Source organism: Rhinatrema bivittatum, chromosome 6 (genome assembly GCF_901001135.1).
Source record: "Rhinatrema bivittatum chromosome 6, aRhiBiv1.1, whole genome shotgun sequence".
NCBI classification, from domain to species: Eukaryota; Metazoa; Chordata; class Amphibia; order Gymnophiona; family Rhinatrematidae; genus Rhinatrema; species Rhinatrema bivittatum.
Window position 1 is genome coordinate 256383064 of NC_042620.1, and position 21267 is coordinate 256404330.

General features: G+C 48.6%; 1 protein-coding gene across 2 annotated transcripts in view; it reads right to left on the reverse strand.

Annotated features, from left to right (window-relative positions):
* FUS (FUS RNA binding protein) overlaps nt 1–21267 on the reverse strand; it is a 91475-nt gene that overhangs the window by 44730 nt on the left and 25478 nt on the right. For both annotated transcript variants that reach the window (XM_029606881.1, XM_029606880.1), the window contains exons 5-9: nt 21064–21224; nt 20595–20826; nt 18728–18762; nt 17199–17237; nt 8847–8956 (exon numbers count right to left, since the gene is read on the reverse strand). In XM_029606881.1, the coding sequence (XP_029462741.1) occupies nt 8847–8956; nt 17199–17237; nt 18728–18762; nt 20595–20826; nt 21064–21224 (577 nt within the window). The remainder of the gene's footprint in view (nt 1–8846; nt 8957–17198; nt 17238–18727; nt 18763–20594; nt 20827–21063; nt 21225–21267) is intronic.

The following is a 21267-nucleotide window of genomic DNA, read 5'->3' on the forward strand; positions in this document are numbered from 1 at the left end:
CATTCCAGGACAATCAGTTCCTGGATGGCTTCCATCATTGGAAAGTAGCTTGAGGCCTTACGAAGGGACACCAAGATGGGGCTCTTCTTTGGTTCCGCCATAGGGTCCATGCCAGGAATACCCAGCATCTTCAGAATCTGGCAAACAAGGGCTGGTAATTCATCCTTGTGGAAGAAACGAAGCATGATTTGGTATGGTTCCATTCCTGGAGGGATTTCTCCTTCTTCCAGGGAGTCACTCATCTGAGGTGTCTGAGTCCCTGTTAGGGAAGTTCTTGGTTAGGCAAGGCATGTTTCAAGGCATCTGAGCCGGGAGGATCTTGTGCTTCCAGCAGGGGTTGAGCCTGGGGTACAGCTGGGGCTGACTGCTCCTGAACGAAGGCTTGCAGGCTTGGAAAAATTCCAACCAGAAGGTCCCTGGGTCCATGTTAACCCCAGGGGGGGTCAGAGTATGGGCCTCGGATGTGCCCTCCTGTGGAGAAGCCATCTCGGAAATGCATAGATCCAGGGAGCCATCATCAGTAGTTCCGGAACCATCTCCCGACAGTAAGGGGCCAGGCTTTGGTTCCCCCAGGGCTTCTTTGCAATGTTGACACAGGCAGGACTCCAATTCAGGCTGCGCAGCTCTTATGTGGCAGGCTGCACAAGGAATGCTTTCTGGCCTTCTTGGGTGCCGGTGGCATAGTCTCTGTGTTTGCGCACGTGCAGTTCTAAACATGAGCTGTGTGTATAGATATGCGCCGGGTGTGCTCAGTTGTGCGTGTCTGTATTGGACGCGCGCGGAAGTTAGGTGAATCGGCCAACCGGCCTGCCCCGCACACCCTGCCGGTCAAGAAGGGAAGATGGCGCCAACGACCCCGCGCGTAAGATAGCAAACCCCCCCCCCCCCCCCGGAGGGTCTCCACGTGTGTGGACCCTTGCACCGGATCCGGACCTAGCCCAACCAAGGCTGCTCAACCCAATTGGTGCTCCTTTCTAACCTAGCTGGGGACAGATTCGAAATGGCAATCCAAGCTCTGGACACCTGAATTTAAACATTTTTTCTTTACTGATCTCTGCACTTAACGATAGAGTGTCAGACAGTTTCCAGCTGCGGGGGGAGAGGGAATTACCTTCACCACCATGCTCGTTTCTGCACCCACTGCCTTTCAGCCACACTAGGGCTAAATCCATGCTGGGAACCAGCTACTGGACGAAGGCACACCTCTGAGGGATATCTGAGATGAGCCTCAGGAATTATCGATCTTCCTTAAGGTAAATTTTGTTTCTTCTTTGCTGTAATTAACACTATTCTAGTGTGTGGTATAGTGTCCGCATCTGCTAGGAGACAGACACTGAAGAGCTGAGGTTACTGCAGGGGTATATTTAGAGTGATGTCAGCTTTGAAATCTGACAGTCTCCCATCTGCTAGCAGAAGAGCACAATACTGACTGGGCCTGAGTCCATCTGGCTACACGCTAGGAAAACTGAATATAGAAGAAAATTATTCCTTACCTGCTAATTTTCATTCCTGTAGTACCAAGGATCAGGCCAGATGGTGGGTTATGTCCCCCATCCAGCAGATGGAGTCAGACAAGGCTTCGAAGGGTGTTAGCACATAAGCCAGTGCACCCTCTGCAGGAGCTCAGTAGAGAGTATATCAAAGCCAAAATAAAAAAAACTTAAGGAGAATGGATCAAGTGATCTCAACCATAACAGGTCATAATCAAAAAATCAAGCCAACGCATGGCAGAAACTGCAACTTGCAGAAGAACTGTGAAAACAGATTCAGAGAATGAAACAAACCATCCTTCAGAAAGAACAGAGCAGTCTGAGCAGGAAAGTCTAGAACCCAGAGAACCAACGTGGTGGGCGTCTGGACTGATCCTTGGTACTACAGGAATGAAAATTAGCAGGTAAGGAATAATTTTCTTTTCCCTGTACGTACCAAAGCTTCCCTACTCCGGGTGGGCCCCTGAAAGCCCTGCTCTGAGAAACTGGTTGCCAAAATGTCCAGAGGCAGACGACGCCAGGTGTAGACGATAATGTCTTGTGAAGGTGTGCAGCGATTTCCAAGTCGCTGCTCGACAAATCTCCTGAGAGGAGACAGACAGGACCCTCTGCCCAAGAGGCTGCTTGCGAGCGAAGGGAATGAGCTATGACGCCTCAAGGGGGAATCCGCCCCGCTCCTATGTAGGTTGACGTAATGGCGTCCTTAGCCATCTCGCAATAGTCATCTTCGAGGCCTGGAACCCTTTTCTCGGACCCGACCACAGGACAAACAAATGGTCTGAAACTCTGAAGTCATTAGTGACCTCCAGGTAGCGAAGCAATGTACGCTTGACGTCCAGGAGACAGAGAACTTGGATCTTCGGGTGTGAAGAACGGCAGCTTGACCGTCTGATTCAAGTGGAAGGCAGAGACTACCTTGGGCAAGAAGGAAGGAACAGTTCGGAGGGAGACACCGGAGTCCGTGAAGCAGAGATAGGGTTCCCTACAGGATAACGCTTGAAGTTCCGAGATGCGACGAGCGGAGCAGATGGCCACAAGAAAGACTGCCTTGAGAGTGAGGTCCTTGATGGTAGAGTTGTGCTGAGGCTCAAAGGGAGGCCCTGCCAGCGACTGAAGAACCAAGTTAAGGCTCCAGGAGGGACACTGGTCTCTCACCGGAGGCCGCAAGCGCTTCACCCCCTTGAGGAATCGGGCGATATCTGGCTGTAGCAGGAGAGAAGGGTGATCTGCAGACTGGATGAGCGAACCGAGAGCAGCCACTTGAACTCGCAGAGAATTATAGGCAATGCCTTTGTCCATTCTGTCTTGAAGGAACTTCAGAATCTGAGGGACTGAGGCCTTTGTGGGACGAGTACCCTGTGCAGAGCACCACACCTCAAAAACCTTCCAGACCCACACATAAGCGACCGAAGTAGAAGTCTTCCGGGCCTTTAGCAGAGTCGAAACTACCGTCTCAGGGTATCCTTTGCACCCGAGGCGGCGCCGCTCAAAAGCCAGGCCGCAAGACAAAAAAGTGTTCTGTCTGCTTGAAAAATACCAGTCCCTGATGGAGCAGTCGAGGAAGATATCCCAACTGAAGCGGACTGTCTACTGCTAGCTGTAGGAGATCTGCAAACCAGGGACGAAGTGGCCATTCGGGAGCCACCAGAAAGATGGACCCCTGGTGATGCTCTATTCTCCGGAGGACCCTGCCCACCAGAGGCCAGGGAGGAAAAACGTAGAGTAGGAGGTGACGCAGCCACGGCAGGACTAGAGCATCTACCCCTTCCGCGCCGTGCTCCCTTCTGCGGCTGAAGGATCGGGGCGCCTTGGCATTGAGAGACGTCACTATCAGATCCAATTGAGGCGACCCCCACCGATGAACGAGAAGCTGCATCGCTTCGGAGAGAGACCATTCTCCTGGGTCTAGCTGCTGCAGACTCAGGTAGTCCGCCTGAATGTTGTCTACCCCCGCAATGTGTGAGGCAGCTGGACGTGCTAGGTGATTCTCCGCCCACGCCATCAGACGCGCCATCTTGAGCGATACATGCCGACTCCTTGTGCCTCCCTGACGATTGATGCACGCTACGGTGGTCTCATTGTCCAAGAGTATCCTTACCTCCCGATTCTGCACCAGGGGAAGAAAGTGTATGAGCACCAAGCGCACTGCTCTGGTTTCCAGGAGATTGATCGGCCACGACACTTGTGTCTTAGTCCACGTCCCCTGTGCCGCACTCCGCTCGCACACTGCCCCCCAGCCGGCAAGGCTGGCATCGGTGACGACCACCATCCAGTTTGGTACCTCGAGGGAGGCGCCTCAGGCTAGATGTGTCTGGTCCAACCACCGTAGACTGTCTCTGGCGACCTGTGGAAGAGGGAGCACGATCTGATAGACCTGCGAGACTGGCTTCCACCGAGAAAGCAAAGCCGCCTGAAGGGGGCGTAGGTGCGCAAAGGCCCAGGGTACGAGGTCGATGGTGGAGGCCATGGAGCCCAGGAGCTGGGCGCCTGTAATGCAGTAAAACGTATTTGTTCCCGTAGGGACTGGGCCTTGTCCGGACGCAAGAAAACCTTGCCCTGACGCATATCGAACCGTGCTCCCAAGAAGTCCAAGTGTTGAGAAGGAATGAGGTAACTCTTGGCGAAATTTACGACCCAGCCCAGTGAGCGGAGAAGTCAAACTACTCTGGAGACCGCCGACTGCCTTGGGCAAAGGACATAACCTTCGTGAACGTTTGAGGGGCGGTCACCAGCCTGAAAGGGAGGGCCTGGAACTGGAAGTGCTGGCCCAGAATCTTGACACGAAGGAACCGCCGGTGGGCTGGGAGGATGGGAATGTGTAGGTAGGTCTCTGTCAAATCCAATGAGGCGAGGAACTCCCCCTGATGCACTGCCGCAATGACTGAGCGCAGCATCTCCACGCGAAACCGTAGGACCCTGAGAGACTTGTTGACTTCCTTGAGATCCAGAATTGGCCGATAGGATCCGTCCTTTTTTTGGTACGACAAAGTAGATAGAATAATGGCCCGAGCCCACCTCTCCGAAGGGGACAGGAGATATGGCCCCTATACTCTGCAACCGATCCAGGGTCTGTTGCACCGCCCGTCTCTTGAGGTCCAACCCGCAGGGAGAAAAGAGAAACCTGTCCCTCGGGGGGCGGACAAACTCCAATGAGTAGCCGTTCCTTAGGATATCGAGATCCCACTGGTCCGAGGTGATGTTAACCCACTCCTCGTAGAAATGCGAGTCGTCCCCCAATCCTGGGGGTGGAGGAGTGGGTGAGCATGGCATCGAGTGGATTTGGAGGGGGTCCCCTGACTTGACCCCTCCCGAGCGGGCCTGCGGCCACGAAAGGACCGGGGCCAGGACTGAGATCTGGAAGAGGGCCGTCCGGGGCCCCACCTGCCGGTATCCGCGGTAGACGCTGGGCCCTGGAAGAAGTAAAGGTCCTGAAATTACGCTGGCGGTCCTTGGGCAAGCGGTGGACCGCGTTCTCCCCCAGAGACTTGATGATCTGGTCCAGATCCTCACCAAAAAGGAACCTGCCCTTGAAGGGGAGAGAGCCCAGGCTGGATTTGGAGGAAGAATCCGTCGCCCAGTTGCGGAGCCACAGGAGACGTCTCGCCGACACTACAGAGACCACGGATCTTGCCAGGACCCGGAACAGGTCGTACAGGGCATCCGCCCCGTACGCTATAGCGGACTCTAAACGATCAGCCTGAGCGGCTTCTTCGGGTGGCAAGGCTTGTGATGTAAGAAGCTGCTGAACCCAGCGAAGACTTGCCCTCTGTGCAAGAGAGCTACACATCGCCGCGTGCATACTCAGAGCAGAGACCTCAAAGACTCTCGAGGTAAATCTCCAACTTACTGTCCTGAAGGTCCCGCAAAGCCATGCCACCCGTAACCGGAATAGTTGTCCTCTTGGTGACCGCCGAGTCCACCTTCGGAACCTTGATTAACGCCAGGAAATCCTCGGGGAGTGGATAAAGCTTTTCCATCACCCTTCCGACCTTCAAGGAGGATTCGGGAGTATCCCTTTCCCTAGCCAAGAGCTGTAGAAAAGTGGAATGCGTGGGAAAAGCCCGGGACAGAGGACGCAAGTCGGCCAGGACCAGATCCCCCTTCTTGGAAAACGAAGCGACAACTGGAGCAACGGGTGCAGGTGGCTCTGGAGGAGGATCCAGGTCCAGCTCCTCAAGTATTTGGCGAATCAAATCGTCGAGTTCCTCCCTCCGGAAAATGCGGAGTACTCGCGGGTCATCCCCTTCCAGCTGGGCCTCTGAAAGAGTAGCATCCGGAAGACCTGGGGGATCCCCCCCCCGGGCTCCAGGAGAGAGCCCGCCCCTCCCAGAGCAACATGAACTCTGGGGGCCCCATGGGTGGCCCCTGGTACCCCACCCGCTAAATCAGGGGTCTCCTGTGGCGTGTCCGTGAGGCGGGGTGCCTTTGCGTGGGGTGGGCCCGGAGAGGGTGCCCCGGGGGCTTCCAATCACTGTAAATATGCATTGTGCATGAGCACAATAAACTCAGGTGAGAAGGCCTGCGTGCCTGAGGGGGGGGGGGGGGGGGGAATAACGGGAGCAGCTGAGGGAACCTGGGCAGGTAGGGTCTTCACCGGCGACAGAATCAGGGGAGAACCGCCCCGAGAATCCTGCTCCTCCTCCTCTGAATGCTGAGAATCGCGATCCTGCCGATTCAAAATGGCCACCGTTCCCGCCAAAGGCGGCGAAGGGGCCAGCCCACACCGCCCGGGCCACGCGGAGGGAAAACGTGCTCAGCAGCTCCGAGTTGCCCTCCCCACCGAGGAGGCACCTGGAACAAATGCCCTCCAAGAGATCCTCGACCCCGGCTCGCCACAGACTGAGCAACGGGACGGCCGTGGCATGGTGTCTGGCGGCCGGGGGAGGAGAGAGAGGCAAGCCGCGAGAGAGGGGGGGGGGAGCCTCCACTACCCGCAAATGCCCCGGACGGCAGCAGGGGCATCTCCCCTCCCTGTTGCAGCGGCCCCGGGGAAAGAAACGTCTCGGGGCCGCGGGGGCAGATGTCGGCACAACAGGGAGAGGCTGGCACCACCAGCTTCCACCTGTCTAGCCAGCATAGCACCTAGCAAGAAAAAAAGAAAACTAGCGAAGGAAAACTAAACAAAAATGCAGTGAAAACACTTACCCCCATGGAGGAACGAGAGAGAGTAAGAGAATAGAAGGGAAGAAGGCAGTTCAGCCTGCAAGCCACAAACTCCAGATACTGAAACAATTGAAACTCTCCTCCCCCCCCCCCCCCCCAACTAACTTGATCCAAAATTCCCCAAAGGGAAAGAAATGAAAGAACTTAGTCTTCACACACACACAGGGGAAGAGACGGGTTCCCCTAATCTCATCTGCTGGAGTCAGAAAGATACTGAGCGCCTGCAGAGGGTGCACTGGCTTATGTGCTAACACCCTTCGAAGCCTTGTCTGACTCCATCTGCTGGACGGGGGACATAACCCCCAGTCTGGACTGATCCTGGTACCTACAGGGAATAAACCTATTATATATTTTATGTTTGCATTATAATCTGCTTAGTACAATGTTTGCTATAAGCGGCCTAGAAATATTTTAAAGATCTCCCATACCAAAACAGCACTAAATGCCAGCACTCAAGCAGTAACAACCCTACCTTTGAAAAGACAACACTACAAATGTCACCAGGTTCTACAACACCAATATAAAATTAGAGAAACAAAATAAGCCAGGCTGCTATATTCCTACACACAAACTACATGCCAGGAGAATACATCTCTTCATTCACACATGTAGAACAAAGATGATATAGAATAAAATATAAACAAATGTGCAGACAAAAACAACTAGAAACTGCATGAAGCCAGATCTGTATGCAGTGCAACAACGGAAAAACAGAAGCAGCATCATTCCTCAAAGTAATAAAATTAAGAAATACCATAATAAATCTATACTAATAGAAATAAATATTTCAAAATGGCTGAACAGGACAAAACCACCATCAGAACCAGCCACAAACATTAATCAGTAAAATCTAATAAGAATAAAAAATGTTTTAAAAATTCCCCTCTCCCCATATTTAACATCTTTTGATTTCCTGTCACCCTAAAAATGTTGTGGATTGGGGGAGCGCACAAACTTTCTATCCTCTCACACACACTCACATGTCCATTCTCTCACACACACATACATACAAATAAACCCACCACCTCTCTCTTTCACACACTGATACACTCAGGCTCTAAGACCCTGTCTCTCCCCCCACCCAAGCTCTTACTCCCCTTACTCTTCTCATGCACACCGCTCCCCCCAACCCTCAGGCATGCACATACAACCACCCAGGCAACCACTCATATATATACTTTCACATACTCGCACATACAGACAAGCACACTTTCACTCACACACACACACGTGCTTTCACATTTGAGCAGTAAGTGTAAGCAGAGCACCAACAGGACTTTTGATAACTGCACTTCCTCCTTCCCCACGGCCAGAGAAGGAATTGTGTTGCTTGGGACACGGAAGCTGGAAGGAGGTCCAATTGCAATGGCACACACAAACATGCTTTCACATACACACAAAGTTCTCCCTCCCTTATCTCAGAATGCATAAGCAGCAGCCTCCTTGGGTAGGTAGGCTTACATTCCCAATGCCTATCTACCTCGCACTCTGTTTGTAGCTGTGCAAGCCCAGCCGGGGCTGTTCCTGCTCACTGTTCCTCTCCTTCTGCTGCAGTGCACTCATACCCCTCCTCTCCGAGATTGCCTGTCTGTTGACATTGCTCCTGTTTTTCTTTGGCTGTGAAGGTTGGCAGACGCTGCTCCTCCCCAATATGCCTTTCTTCCGGTCTGCGGAAGCCAACAATGCTCTTCCTTTGTGCATAAACTGGATCTCCTCCTTCCCGCCCCATGGCACCAAGCAACACTTCCTCCTTCCAGCCATCAGGGTGGGAAAAAGGAGATGCATTTACCAAAAGTCTTGCCTGCAGTTGCCAATGCTCCTGTGTCCCTAAACCTGGGCAGCAGGAGATGTCAGGATAAACAAATCCTGCTGCCCGGGGTTAGGGACGTTCCCCCTGAGCGGATTGGGCAGGGGTTTGGTTTATCCGATCTGATGTTTGACTCTGAAGGCAGGGTGAGACTGTGGCTGCAGTAGAGGTGTTCTGGAGGGGCACTTTTTGCCGCCTGAGGCCACCATCTCACCTGCCTGATAGAACTGCCCCTGGTTGCAATATCTTAAACTAACAAAATGATGCTGTTCCCTTAGGGGGACCTGTCTGGCCTTCAACACCAATTATCTCATTGGTCCACTAAAAAACTGGAACCTACAAAGAATTCAACACTGGTCTAATATGGACCAACGCTAGGATGATACCTTGATGATGCCTATTTGTTTGAAGTAATCAGCCACTGCTTCAATGGTAACATTCTCGCCAAGGCCTTGCACAAAGATGGTGTTATTGTCAGAATTGTCCTGCTCCGAGACTGTAAAAGAATGAATTATTGGATAAGCAGACTATAGAAGGGCAGCTGAAAAGAATCAGAATATGGTAACATTTGGTTATATGATTCTCTAACACCCCTTTCCTCTACTAGAGGCATATGTATAGTAAGGGCTGAAATTATTTTACTGTGTCGTCATACCTGCATTCCCAGCACCAGTGTCAACCATGTTGAACTGCACACAAACTCCTCTCAATATCCAATGCTATCAACATGAAATATTTGTGTGGGGGTAGGGATAGAGGTAGGGGAAATGATTCCATGCTGTGCTGGGATCGCTCAACTCCAGTTTTAGCAGTTGCATCCTAAATGTTTTGTAAATGGTGGCACTATTTAATCCAGAAAGTTCAAATAGCTTAACAATTTTTCTCAAAGAAAAAAAAGATGTTTGAGGGGGATGGGGAATGAAATCTAAGCTTTATTCCTTATTTATACAAATATGACTCATTTAACCAAAGTGAACAAAGCAGGGTGAAGCTTAATAAAAAAAAAGCAAAATTTGCTTACCGTAAATGGTGCTTTCCATAGCTAGCAGGATGAATTAGTCATGCTCTATGAGTGACATCCTCTGGTGGTTTAGCATGGAGCTTCTCTCGAAGAACACAAAACTTTGCTGATTGGCTGCACAGATTGATTGACTGGTAGTCAGTTAATATAGCACGTAGTGCAGCGAAGAGACAAGAGCTGTCCAGGGAGGAGGGTGGGATCACATGGCTAATTCATCCTAGCTACTGAACACAGTTTACGGTAGACAAACTTGCTTTTTTCCCCTGTCGATAAGCAGGCTGACTTAACCCTAGGCTGAGGACTCCCACAGAACGTGGCTGTCATGATGCACACAGATCTGGTCAGCTATTGAAAAGATGAGTCATCACAAGTGATTACTTGGTAAGTATTGGGTGCACAATCCACATATTCTATGGACAGGCGAGCTTTAGTGGCATGATGCAAAACCGTGCTGATAGAGGCATCCAAAGCCACTTAATGCTTGAGACAGAAGCGAGATGTGAAAGTATGGACAGAAGACCATGTTGCTGCCTTGCAAATTTCTACTACTAGGAGTACATTATATAGGTGTGCATTAGAAGTTGCAGCGGCTCTAAGCTGATTAGCTTTATCTCTGGGTGATAGCATGATAAGACTGGGATGAGTAGCAAAAGTGAAAACATTGGGGCAGATGCAAAAAAGACTTGTGCTGAAAGTGGGCGCTGTGTATTCAGCGCCCGCTTTCATAACGCGCTCCCAGGCACCTCTCCTGCACTTTCTTTTTTTTGCATAGGGAGTGAATAGCTAATAGTCTCATTCACATTCATTTGCATTGTGATGAGCGCTATTAGTTTCACTCCGCGTTGGACGTGCCTTATAGAGGCGCTAATCCCCTTATTGCATAAGTTGATTAGTTGGCGCCTCTACAACCCACGTCCAACTGCAGGTTATACAGTGCATTGGGCTCAGCATTCTGTATTGCATCGGCCCCATTGATTTAACCAGTCTGCCAAGGTTCTTTAGCTACTGGCAGACCCAGTGCATTTGGATTGAAGGATACAAAAAGCTGGGATGCCAGCTATTCGCTTAAGTCCTTTTCTTATAGTACGCCAAGGCTCGCTTACAATCCAATGTGGGGAGTATCCTGTTATTTTCATGAGATGTGGTGTTCTCTGGTGCAAATAGTTCTATGCAGAGGGGGGCCTGAAAAGACTGTTGGCTACCCTCATGGGGATGAAAGATCCTATTGAGCCTGTTCACTATTCCGGGATATAAGTTGCTTGTAGGTCTAAGGAATACTGTTCTGCCCATTCCAGAATCTGCACCGCTCACACACACACACACACACCCCCCATTTATATAAAACATAGCTACTTGATTGTCCTTGTGTATCATCTCTCCTTCCCTGAAGTTGACATGAAGGTGTGGACTGTGATCTTTATTACTCTCAACTCAAGCAGGTTGATCCGAAAAGGTTCTTTTCACTGAAGACCATAAACCTTGCCTCTTTACTTCCAACAGATAAGCTCCACCACCCTCCTGATGCATCCATGGATAGAATGAGTTGATACATCGAGGTCCAAAATGGTGCTCCTGTCAGTAAGATGCTTGAGAACAGCCACCAGTGATGATTTGTCCTTTGGATTGAGTCATTTACCCTTTATTTCCAGGTCAATGCTCAACATTACCAGTAGAAGATCCTACCATTCTGTCTTGTCAGCCCCCAGGGCATTTACAAAATGCCTAGCCATAGCTGTGGCCTACCTGAGAAGGACAGGTTGGTTGTATTGGGACCATGAGGATTTGAATCCCCACTGCAGACGGCACATACGGAGGCAAGTGTGTGGGATGAGGTAGAACAGAGTGAGAATTTGATGTGCTGAAGGGTGTGCTTGCTGCTGTAAATGAATTACTATCATGCAAAATGTCTGGACTCTCTGTGTGAAGAAAAGCTCTGCAGAGAATTGTGTTTATCTTTGCTCCTATGAATTGAAGTACTTGTGTAGGCCAAGGTTGAAGTTCTCGTGATTTACTATGAATCCCAGGTTTTCCAGACAAGTTATCGTCTTGAGCAGATGTGTGACTGGAGAGTTTTGGAATTTGAAGAGACTAGAAGCCAATCGTCCAGATACGGGAATACCTTTATCCCTTTCCTTCTCAGGTAGGCCACAGCTATGGCTAGGCATTTTGTAAATGCCCTGGGGGCTGACAAGACAGAATGGTAGGATCTTCTACTGGTAATGTTGAGCATTGACCTGGAAATATAGGTAGCACTGGGATGTGTGAATAAGCATCTTTTAGATCCAAGGAGCACATCCAATTGTTGGGTTGGAGGAATAGTAGAATGGACTTGAGATGTCATTTTGAACTTTTCTGAATGTTTTTGTTGAATGAACAAAGGTCTAGAATGGGAGAAAGACCCCCCACTCTTAAGGATAAGGAAGTATTGGAAATAAAATCCCTTGTTGCACAGGCATCGAGGAAAACACTTGAATCGCTTCTTGGAGAAGTAGCAAATGCACCTGTTGAAGTGAACTCTGCACTTGGTGCTGAAACGATGGAACTTCCTTTTGATGTTTATCGAGTACCCATTCTGGACTATATTCAGAACCCAACGGTTCAATGTGATGGATTCCCAGGCATGAAAATATTGGGATATCCTACCCCCTACCAATAAAGTTAACTGTGGCTGCACCGATCTTACAAAATGTGGCGACTTCTGAATGGGACCTTACTGCTGCTTCTGTGTATGTTGTTGTATGAGAGGTGAAGCTCCACCCACGCAAAAGGCAGCTGAGCTTCAAGCCACCACATGGTTTCTTGTTCCTCCTCGGCAACTGATGTACACCACTGCACTGTCTGACAACACTCATTTGCCCTGGATCAGAAGCAGGAACTCCTCCAAAGCCCTGCGCACTGCTCTAGTCTCCAAGCAATTGATAGACCAAGCCTTCTCTGCCATCGACCGGAGACCCTGGGGCCGAGCATCCCATGCACACTACTCCAACCTTTGAGGCTGGTATATGTGGTCAGCACCACTCAACCCAGAAAATAGAGGGCTATTGCCTTTCCCAAATTGTTCTGAGACAGCCACCATGCCAGGCTGGCCTTGGCACACTGCAGAGGCAAGTGGACAACAGTCTGACGTTGGGTTCCACTGACACAATGCCCTCTGCAGCGGTCACATATGGGCAAAGGCCCACGGTACCAGGTCCAACGTTGATGCCATGGACCCCAGCACCTGCAGGTAATCCCAGACCTTTGGGACAGGGAAATACATCAACTGAGAAACTTGCTTCTGCAGTTTTGTCACTCTGCTGTCAAATATATCTTGCCCGGCTGGGTATCGAAGCGTGCTCCCAGGTATTCCAGAGATCGAGGAGTCACCAGATGGATTTTTGCCACATTGATTACCCAACTAAGGGAGCTCAGAAGCTACCACACTTGCTGCACTGAATGAGTGCCCTCCTCCTCCATCTGTGCCCGGATGAGCCAATTGTCTAGCACCCCTTCCCATCTCAAGGCCACTGCAACCAGCATCACACTTTCGTAAAGTATGAGGAGCCATGGCCAGACCAAAGAGAAGGGCCTGAAACTGGAAATGCTGCCCCAGCACCTTGAATCACAGAAATTTCTGGTGCTTTTGGATAGGGATATGCAGATAAGCCTCAGTGAGGTCCAATGATGCCAGAAACTTGCCCTTGCTGACTGCCGCAATTACCGTACAGTGTCTCCATCCGAAATAGTGGCACCTGCAAGCTCAAGTTCACCTTCTGCAAGTCCAAGATAGGAGGGCACCTTGTGTCCTTTGGCACCACCAAGTAGATGGAATACCTTCCCTGACCCTGCTCATCCAGAGGAAACGGGAGGTAGCTTCCAAGCTTATCAGCCTGCACAGAGTTCCTTCTACCACGTCGCACTTGCTTTGAGAAGAACAATGCGATTCCAGGAATGCACTGTTAAGCGGGCAAGAAAATTCTAAGGCGTAACCTTCCCTTATCACCTCCAGAATCCATCGGTCAAAGGTAATCCTGACCCACTACTTGTAAAACCAGGACAACCTGCCCCCTACCGCGACAGAGGAGTGGGTGCCCCTAGCTTCATTGGGACGGCTTACTTCCTCCGGCCCCCTAAGCAGAACCACTTCTGGAGGATTGGCTAACCTACTGAAAGGAACGCTGACTATTTGACGATTGCTTCTGCCTGGTGGACAAGAAGCCTCTACTGGACCGAAACATGCTCGACACCCGAAAGCGAGGGCACGTGAGAAAGCTTCTCTTAATGCCTCTTATCTTCTGGTAGCTTATTGCCTTTGGTTTCCCCCCCAGGGACTTCATGAGCTGGTCCAGGTCCTCCCCCAAAGAGAAGGTTACACAACTGAGTCTTAAACCACACGTCTGCTGACCAACTGCGCAGCCGTAAGACACTGCGCTACCACGACCAAAGCCATACTCTGAGCCATAGTGTGCACCAGATCATACAAAGCATCTGCTACATTGGCCGCTCTCACCTCCAGACGGGCCTGGTCCTGTGGCTTCTGGATCAACATAAGCAAGCACGCATTAAGGTAGTGCACACCACTGCACAGAGACTCAACGCAGACACCTCGAACATGCGCTTCAATTGAAACTCCAGCTTATGATCCTGGATATCCTTGAGGGCAGCCGCCCCTGCCACTGGAATCATAGTCTTCTTGGACCCGGCCAATACCACCGCATCAACCTTAGGCATTTTTAGGCAATCCAACAAGGGGTACAAGCTTTCCAATAGCCTTTCCAACCTTCAAGCCCACTGCTGGAGAGTCCCACTTCCGACTAATGAGTTTCTGAATCTTCTTTGGAATGGAAAAGGTACTGGAGGACCCCGCAAACCATCAAGAACCAGGTTAACGCCCTAGTTGTCAGACACCTGAGTCAACTTGACTCCCAATTCTTCAAACACCTGAGGAATAAGTGGCCGGAGCTCATCTTTAAACAAGCGCACCACACGGGGGTCACCACCATTCACTCTGGCTGCATCCATACGGTCCAGTTCATCTTTACTTCAATCCTCAGGATTTTGCTCTTCATCTGGGTCTCCCTCCAGATCCGCAGCTGGAGAGACCAACCCCTCAACTGCGGATCAGAGTCCTCCAGATCTCTAGGGTCCCATTCCGCACGAGCGGTCCGCAACCCGCAATTCCTGTCTGGTTTCCCCAGATCTTGGGCGACCCTGAAGACCTCTCCTTGGGTCTCCACTTATCTGCCTTCCTTGCCAGAAAGGCCTCATGCATAAGCAGAACAAATTCTGGAGAAAACCCCCTCAGAAACCCATTCAGGGCTACTGGGCTCGGAGACCGCCCCCCCCCCCCCCTGAACACCATCCTCACAAACCTGCGCTCTGTAGGAGAGAGAGAGGTGAGGAGTGCCACCAGACTCACAGCTGGTCAGAGTCCCCCAACTGCAATCCTCCTTGGGAGAAGTCCCCACCCTTAGCCCCCCCCCCCCCGGACTGGGAGGTCCTCCAGGTCTTAGGACCCTTAGCAGAGGATCCCCCCCCCCCCCCCGAAGCACAGCCAGTGCACAGGGAAAGGAAGTTAAAGGGGGCTAACCAGGTCAGGTCCCACAGGCCCTAACACGCAGTTTCTCCAACATCCACTCCACTAGCGCCTGCTTCGAGAAAGACCACATCATGTGGCCAAGGCTGCGAACTGCAACGGTGCACGGGAAGGGTCGGCAAAAGCAGGGACTGCACACGCACGAAACAAATCCAAAGACCTCAAAATCGCAGCAGGCCACAAGGAAGAACCCCACTAGGAAACCCTCAGTACCACGTGGTTGGAGTGGAGACAGGAAGAAAATGGGCAAGTTAAAAGGGAAACAGCCACCCGGAGAAAAAGCAAGCTGTGGCAAGCCAGATCAAACAGGTCACTCCCCCCAACCCCCAGAGCGCCAGCAGTCACTGCTCCCACTCCCTCACCAACAAGCCTCGTCGACACAGCACTGTCGATCGCCCTGGTCCTGCACCACAGCTCCTGGCTGCCCCTCAAACAGAAGGGGGGGGGGGGGGGGAAGAACAGCTTTACTATAAGAAAAGGGAAACAAAGGAAAAACCCCCGAAGGGTGCCAGTGGCAGGCAAGGAGACCTCTGGGAACATAGAGGGAGCCAGTCCCCAGGCTATCAGGGGCCCCAGAACCAGCAACAGCCAGGGGTATACAAACCCCTGTTCGCCCAGCTCAACTTGAGGGATGGCCCACTAAGGAATGTGGCACCTCAAGAAGCAGCTCCAAGTTTCCAACTCCAGATCAGTCAGGACTGTAGGTGGCACCCTTGGTTATGTAACAGTGCCTCAAAGTTTTGTTCTGCCACCCTCTGCTGGTAGGTATGCATAAACCTGGACTGATTTAGATATATTCAGGAATGGATGTTTTATTTATAGGTTCCTGTAGCCAATGCAGCTGCCTCTTATTTAGAAACAGATGTACGAATAAACTAAGAAAATAGAGGATCTGTTCGAAATAGACTTGACTGGGGAAGCCATGAGCTCCTCAATATCAGAGAGGTCAGAAGCTCTGGCAGAACACAATCCCACTGGTGCTCCTTTGAAGGTTAGTCATGTCTACCTTTTGTATTGACAGCTTTTAGTTTTATAATTTTGTATTTCTATTGTTCCTTTTAACTTTTATTTTATAGATGCTAAATTTGTAAACAGTCATGATTTTATATATTGTCATTCTGAAAGTCAAAGTTTTTAAATAAAATAACCCCCCCCCACCAAGTTATCTCCATTTTGTCATGAGACGACGTCTGCTTACGATGCATCATCTATTTGTCTCCATGTGTCGTATTCAAACATTGTTTCTGCATCGCAGAGGTTTGATATTTGTCCTTTGATGCTTGCGGAGTCTTGCAGTGGGCTGAGTCGTCCCCTTGATGCATCATAGGTTGGTGCGACGCAAGTTTTTTTTTGTAGCGTTTCATGTCTGGTGCGTCGTACGTAGAGGCATTTCCAGACTGGTTGACTACACTTTCGTCGACGTAGTGGCCACAGGTTTTGGACTTTTACAGTCACATTAGGCACTTCGAACACTCTGGGAGATTTTCCGACCTGGCTCTGATTGCAGAGTAATATCTTGAACCGGCTGATGCGTCTTAGGTCCCAGCGATGAGTGGACTGAATGGTCTATTGAGGCTGGGACATAGAAGCCAGATGAAGAGGCTTCATCTTCTCTTAATCTTGCAGTTTTTGCTGTCTTTTGCCCCTGGGCCCTCCCTCTGAGACATTCTGCCAGTCACAGCATTCCAACTGAATGTTTGGCCCCAGGAAAAGGTAGCAGTAATTATGTCCATCTATGACAATCTTGCCACACTGGCAGTAACTGAATCCTGGGGTTTTAGGTATGTTAGCACTGGAAAGTGCTTTTGTTAAGTTCACACGAGGTGAAATTAAATTTTTCTCTGAGATGAGATTGCTTCTGCTCAAATCCTGTGAGCTGCACGGAAAAACGAAAACCGAGGAGACTAGTCAATTGCATGGGAACACCTGCACAGCTACACAGAGGAAAGCTCTGTGTTCTTTGAGAGAAGCTCCGCCCCGTGCCGCCAGGAGGACATCTCCCATACAGCACAAGTAATTCAGCCTGCTTATTTATGGGAAAACAGTTTTGTACAATAAGTTAATACACTTAAGCTTTATTTAAAGTGTCTTGGTCAATTCAATACATAACTCGCTACTGCTTTTTTGTCCATTATGACTTACCAATATCATGCCTAGGGGCACCTTGTTCCCGGGATCCTCCTTTAGTACACAGAGAAAAAACAAAACAAAACAAGTCGTCAGCAGGTGCACACACATTTCTAATCCACAGTTTCCCCACCACCCACTCCCCAAAAATCCACATTTAAATAAGCATAGGCCAGTGTTGGTACATGTGCTTAGATGGCATGTTACCACCCCCCCAAATATCAATGGAAATCCAAACATCACATTTTGCTACTAAAAACCTCTTTGGTAACTATGATGTACCATGTATTTTTCCAGTTTCGAACATGTCGCAACTAGCAACTTTTGAGTGGGCAACAAACCAACTCCACATACACAACATATGTACTAGGTAAGAAATGCCACGGCAAACAGCCCGATATGTATAGTCATGCTGGCACTTTAACCCTAAGGGTGGTATGTCCATGGATTCCCTCACTTTGACAAGTACTAGGATACTAGAATCACAGCGTAACACTTTTACCATGTTCACACCTCATGAGACCATTTCATAATCCCCAGCTTGTACAAATGTTGGTTTAACAATTATGAATTTAGCATTCTGCATGAAATTCCTAAACCCCTTATGTGTGTTCATCTATGAACTTTTTTTTTTTTTTAATTTAAAGCAAAAAAAAAAAAAGACAGCAGAAAATAGCATTCACCCATCTGTATATGCAGGACAGATTTTAAATATGATCTGTATCTCATCCATCCCCTGTTCATAACCAGTGACCATGTTAGCTTGCTTTTAACAAGTACTTGTTAAATAAAACCATGCTGCTACACCTGGTTCAGCTTCTTTCATTGCTTTGTCATCAAAACTTCAGTGAATGCTTTTAAAATAAAAGCCTGCATATGTCCAACACTGGTCTTAACCAAACATCCTTTTGTTTAACGAGAAAAATGTTTACATAACATGCCAAACCCTTGCCAGTAATCCACAGGTTCCTTTAAATTCTTAATATGAAGTGTTTTGTGTAGCAAACATGTAACTTTTAATATGTATATAAAAAGGAAAAGCACACCTTTTTAAAGTTCAACCGTGATTATACCAAAACTTCATATTCACTTATTTTCCATCTCGGTTGATTCCAGTAACGTACTAGTATCTTTGACTTTGTTTTTGTATTGTTTCAAAGCATGCAATTCATCAGCTTCCCTTCCAAGGAGCAGTGCTTTTATATATTTGATTTTAATTTAAAACACCATTTTTGCTTAACTGCAAAATGATCACAACCCAAAGCGCTCTTTGAAAAGAAAGCAACCCCAAAACCGTGTTGCAAATAAAATTACAAGTCAAAGATTTGTCCATAACATCAAGAATTCAGAAATAAACTTCCCTTCTAAGAAGGCCAAGTATGAACTAGCAAAGAATTCCCTTTATTTACATTACCATTTGATCATTGCTCATTTAGATATCCTCTCCCCAAACTCCACAAGAACAGCACATGAAACATGAGTTTGACAAAAATAAAAGCTTGGATTTTTTTTTTTTTTTTGAGTTTTTAAACTCTTGCACTTACCACCGAATTTACTGAAGCCAACACGGTCACCACCACTGAGGAGATAAGTTAGAAGACATTGAAGCTGCTTTCCACGTCCAAAGGACACCTATTTTTTTTTTATATATATATTCACTTTTCTTTTTAAAACACGTCACACCACATTCTTGTGATACTGGAGAAAAACTTTTCTTCCTGTAGACCTACACAGCTTGTCCACCTCTCCCCTTGTATACAGCCTTAAATAAATAGCAACTTAATGTATTACGAGACAAATATTGCAAAGTCTTGCTAGAAACAAGTCATTTTCTTCACCACATTACATGGATATGTTTCTTGAGGGGTCTCCAATCTTTCGTCTGGCCCTTTACTGATTTTGCTCACTGGTTTTGTTTCCGAGAGCTGTACTCGCAGTTTGTCAAACCTCCTTTATATTATGATCACCACCTGCATGCTCTGAAGTTTCAGCTTCTCAGGTATACATATGAAAGCACAGATATAGAATTTGCTTTGAAAGCACAAGGAACCTCCTCAAAGTTTTAATATTTTCCAGTATGTCAATGTTTTGTTTACCCCACTCTTATAGTTAGGCTTGAAGCTGGCTAACACTGCAATGCATAGTTGTCTTAACTAAGGCGGAAGGTGGAGTACTGATACAAGTTCATTCATTTTCAAACCTGAAGCACATAAAACGCAGAATTTGTTAAACACATCAGCAGCAATAGTAGCAGATAATTGCATCAAGCTTTTACTTTTCCCCGCAACCTTATACTTACCTCTTCCCCAGAAGATACCCTCCCCTTTAGCCCACTCCTACTACCCATCAAAGGGCTTCCACACTACCTCAGGTCACTTCTGCACATTGTCTGGCATGATAGAGCTGAACCCTGTGCTTCTCCAGTGAGTGGTCCCCAATCTGGTGTCAAATCGGAAGTGTTTCCATGGCAACAAACCGACGACAGTCAGAATAGTGCACCATGGCAGAAGCAAACAGAGACAACCTTGTGCAGAGCATACCCTGGGAACAGAGAACCAGTGTGAAAGTCCCTCTTAATTCTTCCCAGCCACCCAAAAATTCATCAGCTTTCTTTCTGGTAACCAGCTTACCTACTGGAAAAGAAATAGTACTGAATGTAGACTAGACCAGTGAACTGCCACTTTTATATGCACGTTATTTCAATGATAATTGCTGGCAACCAAAACTGTACCAAAAAAGATTCCCTTTATAAAGACTCAAGTCCATTTAGACAAGAGTCCACTTTTTATAACACACACACTTGCCAAATTTTAGTACAGTTACATTATCAAAAGATTCTGGCATAAACGATCATAGAGCAGCAACAGGAGACGCAAACAAAAGTTGCCTTTACCATTCCTAGTTGTTAGGCTTTTTGAGCAGTGGATTTAAACACTTTCCCCCTTCTTTATTACCATGAGTAGAAGCTGCACAGCTGTTGGTGCCATTATGCTTTCTGACATACCAAAGCTCATTTAGCACTGCCCTTGACAAAGGGAGTTTTAATTTTTGAGAGCTAGTCGCACATCTTTAGTAAGTACAACAGAAAGGGATCAGTTGCAACTGGTTTGTTGATACCCATTTCTATGAGATGTATATGTAACAAAAGTAACATACGCAAATAGACACACCAAATTAACTGCTGACAGCTCTACCCCCACCCATTAAATACCACTTTAGCACCACCAATTATGAATGTTCAATAAAACGAAAACCAGGCTTCCCTTGCACACAACACACTTCCATTGCAAATTCCAAGCTCAATTTCAGAACAGTCAAGTTTCCCTTTTCACTAAGGAAGCTCTATACAGAATCATAACTAAATACATTCAAAAAAATGCTCCCCTCTGCAGAAAGGGTCAAGACACCTACCCCATGCCGCCTCCTCTCCCGCCACGGCCCCCACCACTGCCTCTGCTGCCACGGTCAAAGCCGCCGCCACCACGGCTCCCGAAGCTGCCTCTGCCTCGGCTTCGGTTGTCCTGCTGCCCTCCGTAGCCACCCTGGTCTTGGCTGCCATATCCACCAGGGCCTCCACTACTGCTGCTGCCACCACCACTGCTGCTGCTACTCAAGGAAGACTGGTCCTGACCATACCCTCCAGCTGGATGAATAGTAAAACAGCATCAGTTATATATGCAAAAAAGTTATATATTTACTGCATGTCAGATTCTTGTGCACATTTCCAGGTCTTTTAACAATGCATAATTTTAAACTGTGTTCAGCTCAATAACATTTTAATAACCCACACCATTAAACCCACTGTTTGTTTCACATTTAACCTCAAATGTACAGCAGGGAATGAAAACTCCTCAACCCTTCAGCAACACAGGGATCTCACCTCCTCCATAGCTAGACTGCTGCCCATAGGACTGTTGCTGGCCACCATAGCTGGACTGCTGCCCATAGGACTGCTGCTGTTGGCTACTATAGCTGGACTGCTGGTTGTAGCCCCCACTCTGAGGCTGCCCATAGCTGGAGGACTGGGAGCTGCTTCCATAACTGCAGACAAAATTGGGAGATGCATGAATACAAATCCCTTAAC